The sequence below is a fragment of the Phytophthora cinnamomi genome (assembly GCF_018691715.1).
Source record: "Phytophthora cinnamomi strain GKB4 chromosome Unknown Contig27, whole genome shotgun sequence".
Taxonomy (NCBI): domain Eukaryota; phylum Oomycota; class Peronosporomycetes; order Peronosporales; family Peronosporaceae; genus Phytophthora; species Phytophthora cinnamomi.
The window spans coordinates 841,342-861,275 of NW_027150960.1; the positions used below are offsets into that span (position 1 = coordinate 841,342).

General features: G+C 49.6%; 2 protein-coding genes across 2 annotated transcripts; one reads left to right on the plus strand and one right to left on the minus strand.

Moving 5' to 3' along the window:
- Nucleotides 1–1,049: 1,049 nt before the first annotated feature.
- Nucleotides 1,050–1,526, plus strand: IUM83_04060 (uncharacterized protein; the record flags this gene model as incomplete). The annotated part of the gene is made up of 1 exon (XM_067928101.1): nt 1,050–1,526. The coding sequence occupies one exon, from the start codon at nt 1,050–1,052 to the stop codon at nt 1,524–1,526; it is 477 nt and encodes a 158-aa protein (XP_067793787.1).
- Nucleotides 1,527–18,591: 17,065 nt separating this feature from the next.
- On the minus strand, nt 18,592–19,030 carry IUM83_04061 (putative peroxisomal acyl-coenzyme A oxidase; the record flags this gene model as incomplete). Its single annotated transcript, XM_067928102.1, has 2 exons — nt 18,592–18,601; nt 18,699–19,030. 2 exons carry the CDS (start codon nt 19,028–19,030, stop codon nt 18,592–18,594), a joined length of 342 nt encoding a protein of 113 aa, XP_067793788.1.
- Nucleotides 19,031–19,934: the final 904 nt, after the last annotated feature.

Sequence of the window (19,934 nt, forward strand, 5' to 3'; positions counted from 1 at the left end):
ATGTCAATCATGATGCTACACCAATGTACATCATCGCAGTTAATAGGCAAACGAATGAATTCCTTACCCAGGTCACCAACGAGTTTGCTGAGCGCTGCCGACCCAATTCGAGGGACTCCACCCTCGACAATACTGATATTTCCACGCTCGATGAATGCTACTCCCTCTCTCCCTCCAAATGACTTGGTCAAAAGGAAGTTCATCGTGGCATCTCCGACAGCCCTTTTGCCAGCTAGATCCAAGTGTTCCAACTACATCAGCAATAATAAATATAGTTTTCTGCTCGAGTAATTTATAACACAGTTGGAAATAAAAAAAATATGACGCACCTCAGCAGCAAACAACTGGAGATTCTGTAACCTGGTCTTGATAACAGTGCTGCGAGGGGATCTAAAATCAGGGGAGATTTGCATTATCGTATTAATCGTGCGGAGCCAGTTGAGAGTGTGATGGTAGCGGATGCTTTCAAAGCAGCGTGCCACCTCTTCATGATCTTGAGAACAGCAGTATGCAATATACCAATTGGCTCGATCTCCACAACAATTGCATTTTCAGCCAGGCCAGTCTTCCTATTTTGCAGGGCAACCACAAGTCCCTCGCACTTCGTTATTAGTGACATTGGTAGAATCCTCGAGATATCTGAAGCCGCAGATATTCTTGGTGGCGGCACCTTTTTCAGCATAATAGCCTCAATTCGTGGATCCTTAGTAAACTTGAACAGCTTGAACTTGTGTAATTCAGATGACGCACCGTAGGTAGGCTGCTTGGACAGCCAACATCCTAAAAACGACAAGTTTAGTGAAGCCCGCCCATTACGTGCATCCTGATTGGCCATTTTACCGGGCTCGTCGGGGTTGCCATGGGCGCTGGTGCTGGAGCAAACAGCACCAGCGCCGGCCACCACCGTGCTGTTGCCCGGCTCGGGTGCGCTGGGGCTCGCCTCCTTGGACACACGCTGACTCAGCTCGTGCTTGGCGGCCGCAGGAGGTCTGCTGCTTGGCGTGGCGGCGGCGTGCGTCCTAGGGCTTGGTGTGGCAGCTCCGGGTGTGATGGTACTCGTCCTGGCGGCCGCGCGCGCACCTCTGATTGGCTCAGCAGCCGTGGGGAAGCTGCTTCTTGGTTCTGTGGCCGCGGGCGAGCTGCTGCTTGCTACGGCGGCCCCGGGTGTATTGTTGCTTGGTGCAGCGGCGGCGGGCGTGTTGATGCTTGTAGAGGCGACCGCACGCGCACTTCTGATCGGCTCAGGGTCCGCGGGCATGCTGCTGCATGGTTCGGCAATCACGGGTGTGCTTGTGCTTGGCGCAGCGTCCGCCCGTGCACTTCTGATTGGCGCGGCAGCGGCGGGCGCACTTCTGATTGCTGCGGCGGCGGGCGTTCTTGTGCTTGGCCCGGGGGCGGCGGGCTTGCTTGTACTTGGTGCGGGCGTGGCGGTATTGCTAGTGCTTGGTGTGGGGGCCGTGGGCGTGCTAGAGCTTGGAGTGGTGGGCGCGGGCGCCGTTTCCTGCTGCTCGGTAGTCGCCAGATGAGAGGCTTCCTCTTTTAGCTGCAGGGTTACCTTCGGGTTGTAATATCTAATAAATCTTGATACCCAGCTTAACTTGGTGTTTCCGTTTTGTACTTGCAAATTCAGGAATTAGATTGCAGTAGTGCAGGAGTTTAGCAGGAGTCACCGAGCCACCATCTCTTAAGCTGTTTGTGTAGAATTCAAGTACGCGATCTTCGTACGGCTGCAACGTCGATCTGGCCCGGCTCCTTTCTTCCTTTTCCCGCCCGGAACTAGGCGAGGCTCTCGAACGAACGACAATTCGCGATCGGACAGTTCATTCCTCCATCCCAGAAGGGTACTCTCGTGGACTCCAAGACGCTTGGCCGCCTCAGTCGGCTTCCATTCGTGTCGATGCTGCTGCCATGTCTTAAGTGCTTGGACCCTTTCGGCCTCGGTAGCTTGCACCTTTCGGCGTTTTTTCTCCATGCTTCCTTTGCTACCCCGGCGTGAAACGAGCAATATGTGGCGGAGAGCGCCCGATTAGATTGCGACCGGTTAAAGCAAAATATGTAACCGGTTCACCTAAATTCGTTTGGCATACTTACTGCAAGTTTCAGTGTCATGTGGGTTTGTTCGACTGGGTCGACTTAACCTACATGCTCAATTCGACAGGACCGACTTATCCTGCATGTGTTTTGCGCGTTTAATCGGCTGGGTCGACTTAACCCTGGTACGGCCTATTGAACGGATGAATTGCTTGAAAATGTTGTAAGCCATACGTTTGAGAATCCTGCGGGGAAGCCGTCGAAAAGCTCTGACACGCATCCGTCGCGCTCGCTGGATAATGTGGTGAAGGTGGACACGCCACGTTACCGCTGAAATGCGTCGATCCGAGCGTATTACTTCCATTTAATCGACTTGCAACGTCTGGGTCTACGGGATAAGCTAGGTTCGTGATACATAATTCGTTGGTAGTGGTGTTGTAAGCTTCATCAGTTCTTATAGGTTGTTGAATTGGCATCACAGCATCATGATACGTATGATGACAAGTGCACGCTTTCTCTGAATGAGTCATACAATGTTGACTGTTTGCGTTCGTGATACCTGGTGTTCCCATTAAGTTAGCAGTGTCGTGTATCTGACTCCACTGGCCATTCATCCTTCCATTACCGAAGCCAACATCCTGCAGCGTTACCATGGATCGATTCGTGTAATCGTTATTATTCACGGTCATCGAAGTTTGTCCCACTAATCCACCCAACACGGAACTTGTGAGAATTAGCGAGCTGGTCGTGTTATCAGCTGTAGCTTGTGTTCGCTGTTCCTTTCGGGCTCGCCTACAAACAAGTTTATCCCCAACGCCATTTGCGAGACCAAGAACTGATCTTGCTACGAGAACATGAGAGCAAACTCCAAATGTGAGATGAATCGAACAACCACAAATATTTTCCTCTGCGTCAACAAGCCAGCCACCGGTCAGCATTTTGATGCGGTGGGCGCGACGCGTAGACCACTTCACGCTATCTCGGTATAATCGCGCTATTTTTAGCTTTTTCTTCCATACCTAAAAACAACGAACCATTGAAGGTTTGTTACCTGTCCCCACTATAACAGCATTCGCTAGCCGACGCATCGTCTCCATGGCCACAGTGTCAACATGCACATCCAAGACGTGCAGTACTCGTACTTTTGACTCTATCGGAGTGCGGATTACAACCACCGCTTTAGCTGTCACCATCCATTTTGCTGCTTGCTTGATATCCACATTAGGCGGCGCTATCGAAACTGTTGGGGAAGGTACGTCACATCCAACATCCTCCGCCAAAGTGATCATACTACACAAAAGTGCACAGATCTCGTTAGCCTTGCGATGAACATGGCGCTTTACACTTGCGTTGAAAACCTCACATGGGTTATTTGTGGTGGCATAACCCGTCGGGGAGTGAAACACCTGCCACCTCCAGTACCGACTCTCCGTCCACTGTTCCTCAAAATAGTTTGCAAATGAATGCAAACGCGTCTGCGCCTTCCAACCGGAAATGATACGCCTCACAATACTCAATGCAACTTGTAGTAAAGTGAATGTCCATAATACCAGTAACAACGGCCACGCCAGATGCAGTATCGAGATGCCGTGTTCTATTGTGAATATTGTAAAGGACATGAAAAAAATACATCAAGTACTTGGCTTCACTGAAAACGTCAACGCTTCGAAGAGCGTTATACTGCGCATCTTCTGCATCTCCTAAAACAGCGTCAACGCGAAGAGGGGTTCGAAAAATTCTTTGATACAGTCGAGCGACACAATCAAACGCCATTTCATATTCATAGTGGGTTCTAGCACTCACGACAAGAATAGCAGCTAGGTGGTAGACCCGGGATCGATCCGTGAAGCCACATGTAATAACTGGACACCCAAGATCGCAAAGTTTAAATGTGGCATCAGTGTGAAAAATGCGAAAATGTTCATCACTTCGAAGCTGCCTCACTTTGGCGAGCAGACTCAGCGTTGTCACACCCAATACAAAAGGGTTAGCGTCACTGCCCTTACCAATTTGTGGATGTCCATCGTCATCATCTACAGGTCCAAAAAGAAACGCTTTGCCACTGTCTATCCCGTCGTAATACGGAAACTCTTTCATCAAATTCTTGACTGCTTCTCTGGTGTTTCGCGAGAGATTTTTTTTTTTCGGAGGCGCTTCAAACAATCCGATACTTGCTGTCGCGACGGCAACCCCAAAGGAGGTGCAGGAACATCATTTGCACGCCGAAGATTACTCCAAATATGGCGTGGTCTTACACCACACGAATCCAATTTTGTGATAAACTCTTTAACTTCGGCTGTGATATGAACGCGATGAACTCCGCTGCATGTTTGACCACCACGAAGGTGCTCTTTGTCGTTCGCGTACACACGCCAGGCTGGCTTTGATTCACATTCCTAGTATTTCCATTGGACACCACATTGCACACCTCCATTCGTTTCCTCCAGCTGTGCACAAGATAGACTAATACACGCTAATCGCCTCTCGATCATGGGGTGGTCGGCGACACGTATTCTACAGTCCATCTCACGCTTCGCGTACACTCCTGAACAGCAGAAACCGGATGCTCGATGTTTGACAAAGGCGTCGCTCGTTGCATGCTCGGCTAGTTTCGCCCACGCGATGCGTGCCATCCGCTTCGATTGGAACTAAGGGCTACTGGTGGTTGTTCTGGCCCGTGGGGTAAGGTAACGATAACGCCAGCTGCCGGAGAAGTCCACTTCGCTAGATTGGTGGTCTCAATTGAGCTAATCTGTCACGGGATAATGCCTGTTATGTCGACCTAGTCGAGTAAACCTGCGTGTCAAATGCATGATAAAGCGACCCAGTCGAGTTAACTTGCGCGCCAAATGCATGATAAGTCGATCGAGGCGAGGAATCCTGCATGTCAAATGCTGGTTTAGTCGACCCAGTCGAGTAAACTTGCAGGGCATACGCGGAATGCCCACAACTGGGAAAATAGACAAGCAGTGGAGTTCAGTGTTTAATAACAACAGAAGAGTTATTTCATGATCATCGTCAAATACTGCGCTACCGTGGCATTGCCGACGTTTTCGGGTGCTGTGGCTTATTCATCTACATACAAACCACATATTTATCGATATAGCTATGTGAGTGAGGCAAGCCTTCATTGGTACATGCAAAGCTGTTGGTGGGATTATCGCTTGGGCGTTGACCCGGTTGCGCACCAAAATCAAATCTATTTTGCCGACGCCCGCAAATCTATTCGTTGGAGCCCCAAAACCGCGGTTTTTGTTTGCTTGCACCCGTTTGATTTTGCTGGCGCCCCATCTTCTTTTGTTTTCACCACAAAAAAAGTTTGTTCGCACCCTGGTCTCTTCTCTGAGGAGGCACATCTTTCTCGAGACAGCAAGCATATCGTGATTAAATCGATCTCCCAGCAAATAACGGTTTTTTCAGCGTGTAGCTGTGCGTTATGCCGATTCACGTAGACTTTTCCATACCCACATACAAGACAAAGTCAAAATACCAGTGTACGTTTATCCAGGGCTGTCTGCAGCCTGACGAACCGCAGTTAATGATCTCGACCGGTACGCTGATGACTGGACAGATGCCGAGACGTGTCCTCGCATGCTAGTGGGCTCATATTTGCATGGTTCGAACCACTCAATACCATGTCTGTGCATTACCACACCGAGCATAGCAGTAAGCCCCCTCATACGTAGCTGAGAACCCGCGCCTCTACGTGTTGATCACACTCCCGATCGAACAAGCGCATGCTCGAGTCGATGTACTTGGATAAGATTGAAGGGTAGCGAGCGTAAGCGCGTTATAATGTCGTTGTGGGAGCGCACAAATGCAGGAATTCGTGAAAAGCGGGATATTAAAATAATTGCATTGCCTCGCTTGAGCGATTGAATTGCACACGAAAAGCCATAGGTTACCCGAATTACCTAGTCTTTTGCAGGTTAATAGGTACCCCATGCGATTTGGCATAGTCTCAGGAGGATCTATACTTTATCACCAAAGATGTGATATTTGCCGAGGTGCCGACCAACTCCCTACATGACCTAATGATCGGGAAGTCAGGGCCGTTCTTAACAGAGGTAGTTTGGTAGACTGGCAGATATTATTGACACAATCTATTCTACCACAATCTCAACACAATCCGACAATCTGTACAATCTCGTCCAATCTGCCGTAATCTACCACAAGCAGCTTGTACCAAAAAATACAATCCCATACAATCTTACCGCCATTCTACACGCGCTTAAAGCGGATGACAGCTAAAGACAATGCATTTTGAGCAGATGACAGCTAAAAACAATGCATTTGGAGCAGACGACACCCGAATGTCTGGTCGGTGTTATATTCGAAGCACGTGACAGGACGTTTTAATTGGCGTTAATTTGTGTACCACGCGCACGTTCTCTGGGACTTAGGTCTTTGGGGCATATCTTGCAATGAAGTTATGTATTATGGAGTTACGCTAACAAGACCTTAAGCAAGTATCTGTACCTAAGATAAGCAACATCCATCGGAGCGTCGTAGGATTGGAATAGGTAGCTTCAATGAAAGTCAGAACCCATATTCCGCAACTAACACCGTCCATTTACTGGTAATCCCTGCTGACAACGCGTTTCCATCTCTTGTCATCTTTGAGTAGGGGGCGGAAGACGTTCTTGAACAATGTATCGACAACGTCGACAACTTTCCTGTCGTTTCGAGGATCTATCACCGTATACGTCCATCTCTCCAAGCTAATGCACAACGCGCACCAGTGATTTCCGTCGAGAAGGACGGCACCTACGATGTTGTCCTTAGCATCTGCGATTATCCGGTTGCTCTCCAACCATGCAATTCTTTCAGTATCGGTATCCATGGCCATTAACTGGGGCGAAAACGTACAGGTAGGTAGCGAGTCTGCACGGACGTCGGCTTCACCGCAAATGACATCAATCGCCGCAGTGATACATACATCTTCCAGTTCCCTTTTCATAGCGAATCGAAGCAGTGCTAACTCCTCTTCATCTTGCAGGTTTGCATACTGAATGCACGTACATACATCAGCGAGGTCAACATCCGCCGCGTCGGCAAATACTGAGTTAGGATCCGCGGTATGTAGGTTGATCGTACGGACCCACGAAATGGTGCTCTCGAGCCAGCGGAATGTGGCCCAAAGTTTGTGCCAAATATCCACTGCCCGGATGTAGTCACCTGTAAGTTTTGGATACAAAGTATACCGTCCAAGCTCAAATTTGAAAAGAATTTCCTCGTCTTTCAAAACAACTTCCTTGTGGGTGTAATACGTATTTCTGCACTCTGTCAGCAGCTCCAGACACTTCGTAACCCAATCTCTAGGAAGTACCGCCCGGCAAATATCTGCGTTTCGCCGCCACTTAGTGGCATTTCCACCATGTACTGCAATGCATAGTCCTGGTTGTTCTGCAGTTGTAGGAAGGTGTTCAACAATCTTAAACTTGCTAAGGAAGGAGTTCCATTCACGAGACGTGAGTAGATCGCCGTATACAGCTTGAGATAAAGCGTCAATAGTGTCGTCATACTGTGACTCGACCCTCTCTCTCTCCATGCAGATCTTTTTGATCTCATCCTGTTTCTTCCGGCGAGCGAACTTACGTTGTTTCACTGTACGTTTTGGTCTTCCTACAGCCTTGTAGATGCTCCAGGTTCATCGCTACGCACAACGCTACCGCTCGTGTCTCCGCCCGAGTCATTCTGTTATTCTTGGGGCGCATCCAAGTCAACCACTCTCCTGTCTTCACAAAAATCTCTCGGTTCGCGAAGTCGTGCAACAGCGGCATCGAGGTCGTCCAACCTACCCTCCGCAAATGCGCTCGTAATTGCATATAAAATTCTTCGACCTTGTTCATATTGACGTCCTCCATACTGACATACCGCTTCTGCTATTCTCTTAGCATGTACAAGAGAATCGTTGTACTTCTGAGTAGGCTCTCGTGGCGGCCGTAATCGAACAAAATTACTTCCTGAGTATCCACTAACTTCGTAGTCGCTGACGAGAAATCGGTCTAACATCGCTGCGGATTTATATCTCCAGCGATCATCAAGATAACCAAACGGAATTAGGGCAGGAATATCCATGCGCTTTCGCAGGTACAGTAGGTGGCGACATGGTAGCTTCTGCGTTATTCCAAGCATGCAATAGGAGGTCCACACCGACGTGTCTACTTTGCAATTGTACGTGGCGCTAGCAACCACGTACAATTCGTTTCCCTCATCACGAATATCGTAATACGTATCTGCCTTCGTCGCGATGTCATATTGCTCCTTTATGATATCAAACGCATAGCGGCTTACCATCTGTGCCAGCCGTGTCAACTCCACACTCGTATGGTGGACAGGGTCAAAGACTTGTCCGACCCTGGCCACCTCCGCAGTGAAGGCCTTTTGTTTAAACTTAGCCCACCAGATTAGGCTTGTAACAGATTCACCAATATCCACATTTTGATCAGCTATCGTTTTGATCTTTTGCCAGGATGATTCCAACCTGTTATTGGTATTGTTGCCGAGATGGGCTGCGTTGTCGCGTAAATATGATCACCACATCTCTCGGCATTTGTGCCAATTCTCCGCAAAGTAAGTCCAGAATAGAGGAGCACCAACGTCTTCAGTTGTATTGCTTTCAGCAACGTCAGTGTCAGGAACCCCAAGTTCTTCGCGCATGAAGCGAAAGCACTCGTCATACTCTGCTTCGGTTCTAGCTTTCACGATAAGGCTAACAACAGGCTTGAGTCAATTCCTTGGAATAGCGGAGAGTCCGTCGCTGCCTTAGCAATTCGTTCCTGGATATACTTGACGGTATGAAATTGGCATAACAGCACTCTTGCTTGCGGTAGTTCGGACTTGAAAACTTCAATTTCAGTAAAATCTTCGTCAACAATGACGTACTGGATTTCTGTCCATCGTGGATTGCATCGCTTGAACTGGCGGATAACATGCCGTAGCGTTTCAGATTGTTCATCTGTGAGGAGGGCATACTGACAGCAGAACATGGAATAAAGTTAGGAAACAATCTAGTACAAACTAATACAATCTGCTACAATCTCATTTACAATCCAATACAATCTGATACAAATCACCAGAATTTAAGTTCTAGCCGACAGGTTGAACTAAAGACAGAGCGTGTCTAGTATTGCGTCGGTCGTAGAGCTTGAGGGGCTTACCTGGACATGCTGACCATGACCAAAAGAATCATGAATCATGAAAGAGAACAGTCGGTACCGCTCCGCGTTCGTCCCATGCGTAGCGTCCACAAGAATTGTTTCAGGAAAACTTGAAACCAGTGACCGCATATGGGATGTTTGCAATACGATACACCGTGCAATCACCTACGCAACAATATAGCTGCTGCGTTAATAGATTTCTCAAAAATGTGAACTTCAGCCTCGCCTTACCTCCTTGCCAACTCGGTCGATGTCGACGTGGGCGACACCATACTTTTCCTCCTCGCAAAATCGACTCAAAGTTTCAGCTAAACGCTTCGAAACCGTCGCTCCAGCCCCCACCTCCCGTTTCAACTTCGATAGGAGATTGTGAACGTCCACCATGCACGGCTCTGAATCCGTGTTTTCCCAGATGTACTTTAATATCTTCTTCCTTGTCACCCCGATCCACCTCAACGCATTCACATCCGACAACTCGCTGCTACTCAACCGCACGCGGTTCCGAGGTATCTGCTCGTACTCGGCTTTTCCGACGCGGTGGTTGTGTTCCAAGTGATGCTGAGATACAATCAGGAAGTAGCGGTCGCCTTCGCGGCGCTGCAGTATATGAAGCTGATCAAATCGTGACGTTAGTACTGTCAAAATGAAAATTATAATCAAAATGCTTGTACCTTGGCTTTGCAGCCCAGTGGGCGAACATTGCGTCGAGGTCGTTTGCCACCACCGCGATTTCTCGGCTCTCCAGCGTGGGTGCACAGGTATGAAGTCAGGTAAAGCGGGAACGCCGGGTTCCGCAAAAGCTCAGCATCGGGGGGATCGTTGCCGCTCTTGGTGTACGTAGTTTGTATTTGCTTGTTCCGCTGCTGTCGAGCGTTGATGTGCACTTGTAGAAGTTCTACGACAGACGGGAGTTAGATCGCTATTGCGAGGAGAAAGTGATAGGCGAGTGCACCTGGTGTGTCCGTCGGCAGAAATCAGCAAAAAACGCCTCGAACTCCTTGGGGGTGTCGAAAGTTTTGTGTAGCAGGCTCGGCGTGGACACGAAGACTGTCTCGATATCGGAGGTATCCGAACGTTCAGCCTCACTGACATGCTCCGCGTTGGAGGAGGCGGATTCGTCGGATTCATCGCGGGCTCGACGCTTTTCTCGTCCCATCCTAGCAGTGCTTGTTCAATGGAGGGGGGATTTCTGAATGGACGGCAGCGGACAATCGCGGCAGTTAATAACGTTTTTTACTCGGAGCGTTATTTATCCAGACATCCGGTTGGGATAGCACACCCTGATTTGAGTCACCTTCCCCTTGAATATAGATGTGCGCCAGACCGGATATCTAGATGTAATTGGCCTTTTGCAACCAAGGTAGTATTTCCGCTGAGCGAGCGATCCTATTGGTGGATAACGGCTCTAGGTTGTGGTATCGCCCCCAAAGATGGCGGAACCCCTGCTAGCTTTGAGGTATCGTTTGCAATTTCTGTTGCTCTAGTCGTTTGTATTGTCGCATGGATATGCTACCAGCTCCATACAAAAAAGACGTGGTCATTTTTCCCCCTTGTTGCAAAACTGGCTTTGTGGTGTGGAGTGCAAGACGGAGAAAAATGAGACCGAAGCGCTACAGAGCGATTTTGACGGAGTTCATGAGCTTTAACGATACTCGTGCCTACACTGCGGAGACCGTATTTACGACAGAGATGCTGCTAACCATCACTCCTGAAGATGTTAGCCGGTGGATGAATTTTCGTGCGTTTGGTGAGCCATACCCTGGCGAGGACGCTAAGCCAGTGTTTGCCAGATCTTCCACTCTCGCATTCGCCAAAAAAGCTATCTCGTGCTTTATGCCTCGTGTTGCTGTTACCTGGGACCCGATTCGAAAAGAAGGCAATCCGACGCGCTCGGAGCTGGTGAATAAGGTGATCAAAACGGTGAAACGTTTCGAGGTTCGCCGAGAAGGAGTGCAGTCCGCCGCCCGGCGTCCCATCGAATACGAAGAGTTCATTAACCTCCTCGAGGTTGTGCGCTCTAATCATGACAAAGGTAGCATCAAGTACGTCATTAGCAGTGTTCTCACTTTGCAATGGCACATGATTACAAGAATCGACGACATGATGCAGCTAAAGTTCGACAGCTTCACTCCTAACATACAGCACCCTCACACATTACTCTGTCAACTACGCTGGTCAAAGAATATTTCCGAGGAGCGTGACGCCCCGGAGCAGATTTTGCTGGGTAGCTTAGACCCACGAGTGTGTGTCCTGTTGAATTTGGCTGTTCACCTTGAAATGGCGTGTAGTATTGCGTCTCCCTACGTGTTTGGGAACGCGGTGGACGGAGATCGTGTTGTCCGACGCTTTCTGCAAGAGATATTTGACGGTGATAAATTTCACAAGCTAAAGCAAGGCAACCTGGGGACTCACAGCTTGCGTAAAGGGGCAGCGACTTACGGGACAAGAAGTGGTTTGACCAGAGATTTTATAAATCGTCGCGGGAGGTGGCGTGCCCAGAAGAGTGTCGTCGACGTTTATATTGATAACACGCAGCCTTATCCGGACGCCGCAACGGCCAGCGTGCTAACAGGTCCACTGGGCCCGTGCTTTTACGTTATCGAAGATGGCATGAGATTTGTCACCGATAACTTGCTCGTCAACCGAATCGGCAGCGTCATCAAGCTGAAAATGGGAGAAGGCGTAGCACACGAACTGAGTATAGTCTTGTTGTGGGCGTCACTGGTGCCCGACGTCTCGTTTGACTATGCATTAGTCCCTACGGCGCTGAAACAACGCGTGATTACAGCGTATCGGGATGCTGGCGGAAACCCTACGGTAAATCCCGTCAAACGGGTTCCCATTCAGGTCGTGGGGGAGGGTGCACAACTCCAGCTTATTGGGCTCACAGAAGACGCCCATATTCTGATAGCAGCACACCTGTAGAACACAGCAACATTCCCACCAGGATGAGCGCAGACAATACTCGAACGGAGTTCACAGCATTACACTCACAGTTATTTGGAGTGCAGCGCCAGCTCTTAAACACCATGAATGAGGTCCTTCGGCTGAGAACAGAAATGCAGCAGGAGCACCGAAGAATGATGGCTGTGATGCGACGCATCGCATTGCAGCCTGTTGTCCGAACGCTGGCAGAGGGCAGTGAGGTTTCTGACGTTGCTGCTGGTGTTGGTGCACGCAGAGTCGTGCGGCTGGCCAAGAGGCCGCAAGATTTGTTCCAGTTGTGGCACGAGTATGAGTTCGGCTTGAATGGAACCAAACCTGCAAAAGAATTCACACGAGCAGAGAGAGGAGCAAATAAGTTCGCATATTCGCGACGGAAAGCTTTCTGGGATAGTGTGGCGTACCTCGTTCGAGCGGGACTCACGAGCGACGTCGCTATCGACAGGATCTACGCAGCGTACGGACGCCATCAGCCAGTGACAGCGATCCTGACAGCTCTTCGCCGCGACAAGAAGAATGGCGGACACCCAGCGCTCCGCGTGTAGTTTAGAGCGACTTTTTACCAATCAAAACGCAGTTGCACTGATTGTTGCACCGATGGTCGATATTTATATGGTATCTTTAGGCACTCTATTGGTAGATTTTGGTATCATCCGTGATACAGTGTGCGTCAAAACTATAGGACCACCCCTGTGCACCCTCATAACTCAATCAATTTTTATCATTTTGAGGTGGGGGTTCGACAGTACTAGTAGTTGTGAAAGACGCTGAGAAAGACCTGCTATGCGCTAACACTCGCGTTTTTGCACTTTGACGGGTGGCTCGTATACAAGAAACTGTTTGTGCAAGGTCGACACAAATTAGGACCACCCCCATCCCAATACAAAATCCAATATTAACCGAAACCCCGTACAAGGCGATATGACTAGAGATTTGTAGTGGACATACTTTCCGGTGCTCGCACGTTGACACTAGCACTCAGGGGATCCCGCTGTGACAGTATCCTAGCATTGTAAATAGTGTTAGCTGTAGCAGTGGAGCACGACATAGCCTCATAAGCGATATTGAGCGTGAAGCGATCGCCAACGTAGATCTCAGTGGTAAGTCAGCAGTATCCCTATGATTTGCTATAGAACGATCAGTGAATGGGAGCTTCAGTCGACAGCTACACGTACTTTAAAATCTACGCCTCAGTCCGACACCCCCGTTCGCGCCCGAGTGCACTTAATAGATTTCTTGTAGGATCGCGGGTAACCGTCGTGTTCTGCACGAGCTAACGCGTCTAACTAACTGCCGAAAGTATGTCCACTACAAATCTCTAGTCATATCGCCTTGTACGGGGTTTCGGTTAATATTGGATTTTGTATTGGGATGGGGGTGGTCCTAATTTTTGTCGACCTTGCACAAACAGTTTCTTGTATACGAGCCACCCGTTAAAGTGCAAAAACGCGAGTGTTAGCGCATAGCAGGTCTTTCTCAGCGTCTTTCACAACTACTAGTACTGTCGAACCCCGGTCCTATAGTTTTGACGCGCACTGTACCTGCGAGCATAATCGTCTGTGACAGAACCAGGCGCAGAAGAGCATAGACAGGCATGAGGTATCACGCAAGGTATCATATGAACCGCGTGAACCTTTGTCGGGTTCATGGTATCACAAGGTGTCACGGAGGCAAAGCCGGAATTTTGTCGTTGAAGTCCCTCGATACAGATCCTAGTACCACCATCATTTCTCGCTGCCCGGCCTCCATCACGCTCGATTTTGCAGCGCCTTAGGTAGACTCCCCACCCCCCGCTATACGCTAGTCATGGGCGAATACGTCATGACCATAGCTTCCCTTACTAGATTGAGGGAGGCTGAAGAATGTGGCTATGACAGTACTACAGAGGCGTCTGCTTCCTCCGTTGGCACGCATTTCAGCGACCTTGGTACGTCTACGATCTCCCCGCCATTGGCCCAGCCTTCAGGGCACAGCTTTGTGCTAGATGGGAATTCTCAAGCAAGCGAAGATGCAAGTGCCATGCAGTCAACGTGCCCACTTGCTCTCGCACAAGATACTGCCACACCATCGTCGCTTTCTGAGAGTCAAACGGTTGCTATAGCTCATCGTGCGCGGCATCCCGGGGCTACGGATGTGGGTGTGGATATATCGTCACGCGAGGCTGAACACGAAGAAGCATCCTACCAATCGGACACCACCTTTGAGCAAGAGGATCGAGGTTTTGACGCAACCTAGCTCGCTGGGCGAGAAGACGATCAAGATCAAGATGGAGGCAAGTCTGCTAATAGTTCGGAGGTGAGTTTCGATGATTTTACTTGGGAAATGAAAAGGTGGAGCTTAGTGGAAAAGAGGTAGACGCACCAGTCATTACCTCGTTCAGGGGAATAGCACCAACGACAGCTACCGTTCGTGAACTGCGTAACTTTTGCTTGATCGAGCGCGAGCGAGGGACGTGAGAGGGGAGGGCCTCGCGTGAGAAGCGGGAAGTAACCGGAAAACGACAATGGAAAAATCACGTGAACTGTTGAATTTCATTATCATTAGAACCGTAGATCGGTATACCGTGATACTCGCCTGTTTATTGCACAATTGGACCTTCGTATCACGGTAATACCGATCTACCTTTGTTAAGAACGGCCCTCAGGGCACTCGCGTGTCGAATACTTGTTAGCAGGACCGCCTCTCCACAGCATCAGCGGCTCGAAGTATTCGCTCGACTTCTCGTTCCAGCTCCATCCCGTATTTCCAGTGCTTCAAATGCGTGTGATCCCGTATTCTTTTCGCTAGCAACAAGTAGTCCGATACGAATAGCTTCAGCTCCCTGTGAGCAGCAAGACAGTGAACAAAGCTTTTAGACAAGCTTCGAGAAAGAGACTGGGAGTGGGCGCCTACAGCCCAGCCGTACATCTGATTCAGCAGTCCAGCTCGAAAGCGCATCAACAACACGTGGACCGTCTTCGGGGACAACCATGTGCTGCCAACTCGCAGAACTGCACAGCGAATGGAAAACGCTATCGTGGTTCGTTTCGTCTTTGCCTCTGTCGACAAAAGTGTGGCGCAGGAGGTCGATGTTTCGACCCCACAGCGCACGTATCCCAGCAACATCATCAACCGTGATCCCAGATCAACGGGATTCTGTTCACAGAACCAGGTTCCCATCCCTCAAAAGTGCATCCCCGCCTCAAATTATTTCTGCTTGTGCAATAGGTAATTGTTGTTGATGTTATTGTTGGGACGGATGACACGTGATGCCTCAATTGCTGATGCTTGATGCTGAGGTCGTGGCATCGTCAGGATCAATGGTTTGTGCTGTGGGTCAAAGATCTGTTCCATTAAAATTTGTTACCCAGTATCCGCATCAACCCGATCAAATGCAAATGAACGCCCCATTACTGTCCTCACACATTTCGAAATGATAAAAAAAAAACACAGCAACAGCAATATGAGGTCAAGAACGACGTGTTAAAGTGGCCAGACTACATGTGTATATTCAATGCCATGGAGAGGAACCACTGCACGAGAGAAAACTACACCTTTTCAACTTCAAAGTGGCAAACTCCAAGTTCAAAACGTCAAAATGTAAGTTCAAAACGACACAAAATAAAAGAGCCGACGCCACACTTTATATTGCGTTACCTATTGGCCTACAGGCATGTCCTTCAGCTGTATAACATTGAGCTTGGTGACGGAGAGGCTTGAAGTGGTGAGTATATCGCGCTGAAAAATGGGAAATGAGCTGGAGGGACGCGAAGAAAGCGTTGGTGTTGCTGCTGTCCAGTAGTTTTGGCGCGAGTTCTTGCCGCTAAGAAAAACCTTACTAAATTATACCCCTTCATAATTGATCACACAATATTGTCCGTTTTATCTGTGTGTGTCGTTTTGAACATTTTGACGTATTGAACTTTTAATTTGCCACTTTGAAGTTGAAAAGGTGTAGCTTCTCCAGATACAGTTTTGGTGCGAGGATTAGTCTACCAACTGAGGATAGCCGATCGGATCGGATATCTCCGAGGATACGTGTTCTTTGAAACGAGCGAGGGGCGTATTATAGAACGATGTGGACGGTGCACTGACGTGCAGTATGCACATCGTACTATGGATCTCCGACGTGTGTGGCATTATTTTAGCCTTTTCGACCAAGGATTGGAATATCAGCAGGAGGGGCGGAGCTGGCTTTTGCTTCGCATTTTGCAATCTGCCTTTCAGTCATCAGTTCGCCAGCCACACAATGTATCATGCGTCTCGCCTCCATCCTGCTAGTGACTTCTGTGGTCACCCTATTGACAGCCGCCGATACCCTCTCCGTAATCTCTACCGACAAACACTTCGCGAATTCGAAGATGGCTACGAGCGCGATTCAACCCAGTGGACGAGTCGCCGGGGATTGTTACGAACCAACAAGTACGGTGACTTGAACGAAAATGACAGCGAAGACAGGCAGTTCGACGCAAAAATACTGGACAATATGCTGAGCGATGCGACTTACCGAGGTAACAAGTTCTTTGAGTGGTGGTTCATTGGACACAGCTCCCAACTTCAAGACGTTGTATAGAGGGTACAGGGACTATCTCAAACCTAGTGCTTCGTGACGGAGGACGAGATAGTAGAAAGAGGACGCTAGAGCAGGGCTGCGAAAAATACAAGTACTGAAAACATGCATTGGGATTTTTTAATTCAATCATTAATTATATTTAACGACCAGAAAATTACCCCACACAGGTCTATGATCTAGTCAAAGACATGTGCTGTTACAAGCCTCGTGATCGCCTTCCTGCTTCGGAGGTTGTTCGACGGTTGGAAATATTCAAACATGAATGCCGAAAGCGTTTGCTTTGGAAGGCAACAACTTATCGATAAGCTGTAGTGATCCACTACATCGATTTCAATTTGGTGGAATCGACAGGCAGCACCATTCCTTACAGGCCAGACTGGATGAGCGGCTTCAAGTACTCTTCGTAACCATCAGTGACTTCAGTTTGATTCAGGGGTTCATCATCAACGCGCTCCAGTAGTGCACGATAGATGTCGCCATCATATCGGCCGATGGTCGAGTTCAACTCGAAGTCGATAAAGTCCCACGCATCCGTCAGTAGCACGCAGTTTCTGCGAATAATCGGCAGCAACCGCACGAGCTGCTTGAACGCTAGGTCTCCTTGACTACAAGAAAGATAATCGTGCTGGCGAAAGTCCCCAAGCGACTTGGTGACGAGCCATGCGCCAAAGAGCGATACCAGGTCCGACAGGGCCTGCTTCTCCGGACCGTCGGGCAGATTCTCAACAGTACGGATAAACCCTTCGAGTAGTATCAGCTCCGTGTGCGCAGTGGACGTCTTGGTCATAACAATCATGCACGCGTCCCCGTCGATCTCGGTCGACTCCATTAACTCGGCCAGGGATATCACTGAACGGGAGGCACGTACTCGAAACACTTCAAGCAGCTCGTTGAATTTGCCAAAATCGTCAGGATGCTGAGCCTTGCAATGCAACGTGATGTCGGTGAACTTCTTGTTGTTCAAGAATTGCGTTGATGGTGTAGTACTCGGTAGCGATTCAAGCACCTTGAGCAGGTAGCGGGCATGTTGCTGAACAAGAACATCTGATGTTCCTTCGAACGTGTTAGCCCCTGCGATCTCCGCAAACAAGTGGCCGAGGTTGCTAGACTGGGAAAATCCGTGCCCGCCACACAGTCGCCGGCAGGTTTCAGCGCCTTCAATAGCCTTGTCCGAGGTCCAAGCCTTCAAACCAGACGTCACCGCGTGGAGCTCCCCCAATTGTGCACCGAAACCAGCGCCCCCACTTTTGATACCTTTCAGAGTCGTGTCATGCATATTCAGAACGGCCTGCCCAGCAAAATATGAGGCGTAGGCAATGGCAATCAGCGGGAACAACGCGTGCTGCTGGTTTTGGTAGTCCAGTACCTGGAACTCCCCCTTCCCACTCGGCTTGCGACCTTGAACACGTGCAGCACTGAAACGAGCAGCAATCGTCGTTGCTGCTGCAAGGCGCACCCCAAGCGCCTTGATCAAACCTGCACGGACCCGCACCATGGTGAGATACACGAGTTTGTCGCTCTTAGGTCTGATGAAGGTGCCGTCGGAGAGCACCTTGGCATACCGCATCATCATGTTCTTCCGCGGGACGCGGACGTTGTGGAAGCTGCAGTCGCCGTTGTCGACAGCGTTGAAGCCGATTTTCGGGCCGATATCGCGCACGCTGATACCAGGCATCGGTCTGTGGTCTTCAAGGGAGCGGATCTGCACAATGAACGACTGTACACCGACATCTTCGCCGTCCAGGAACAGTCGGGCGATCACAATGGCGTGGGTGGCTGTCTTGCCCAGGCCACCGGGCCACCACTTGCGACTCGTCAACGTCGGCGAGTCAATGATGAATTCCTGCGTTGACTTGTCGAACGTAGCGACAGTCTCGATGCCCTGCACATTAGACCCGTGACCTAATTCTGTCTGTGCGTAGGCGCCGATGATCCGGTAATTGGTTGCTAGCGGCAGCCACTTGGCCCGTTGCTCGTCAGTGCCTTGGCTCTCGATGGTCGGGATGAACATTTCGCGGTGCAAGTCGAACGGCATTTGCTCCCCCAACGCATTTAGCAGGACGGCTTGCTCCTCATCAGTGTAGTCCCCATCCTGCACCAGCTTGACGTAGTGGAACGCCTTCTTCAGTCCGAAGTGGTAACGCTCTGAGTGGTTGCGGAAGATCATGCCGCGGTCTGAAAGTATGGGGTGTTGCTCGACAATATTTACAAGTTGCTTGCGACGGCCATTGGCTGCCTCGCCGCCGCGCAGCAGATTGGTGAGCACTTTCGGGTCGATGTCGCCGTTGGCGCGCTCCTTCTTGAGCAGCAGCGGGGCCAGGTCCTTCAATTCCACAGGCATTGCGTAGGTCTTGATCTTGATTTGGGCAGAAGGAGGAAGTTGCAGAGTGAGCTAACAAGCGAAGTGAATAATGTAGTCGTTGCTGCTTCGGTGGTCCTCTCGCGCGGACCAACAGCAGGACCGCCGATTCCGCCAGACGAAGAACTATCACTACTCGGTCAATCCTCGTAGGGTACAGGCTGCCTCGACTCATCAGTCAGCGGAACACCACTTCAACTTGTACCACTCTACTCCCATTCGTCGATATTCCTTCCATTATCAACCAATCCTCGTCTCTAACATATAAGTTGGGGGTTTACGAACTTATAAGAGGTGCTCACCGTGCTACGGACAACTATCCACGAATTGTATTACATAACGTTACCCAGTGGTGTCATTTCCTTTGTTTTCAGAATTTTAAAACGAAGTTAATGGTGCAATGTCAAACATGCCTGACGACGAACCACTGTAATATTTCTTGACGAGTTTGGGATCGCGATCCCGGTTATGGTAGGAACGGCCACGACAGCCACTCAATTCCCTTGCTTTGAGATACGCTTTGCACAACGTGGCAAGTCCGTGGTAACAATTGTCTGAGGTGTGTCCAAGCTGCCAAATCTTCATGAAGGTTCTGTCGCGAGTGCTTTCGTCGGTCTTATTCAGTAGCGGTAAATCCCCCATCATCGCATTCAGTGCCTGCTCTTCGTTGTCGTCATCTTCATCCAACGCCTCGTACTAGTTCGTCCGCGACAATCGAACGTGCTGGATGGCATCGGGCCGAACCTCGTCCGCAGCTAGCATTGACGTACATACCCCCTGTGTTGTACACAAATTTGCACGTTAACGTATGCGTCCAAAATTTTTTGGGATGGGGCGGCGGGAGGTACATATACTTTCGATGATGAATCTTGCACTTCATGAAAAG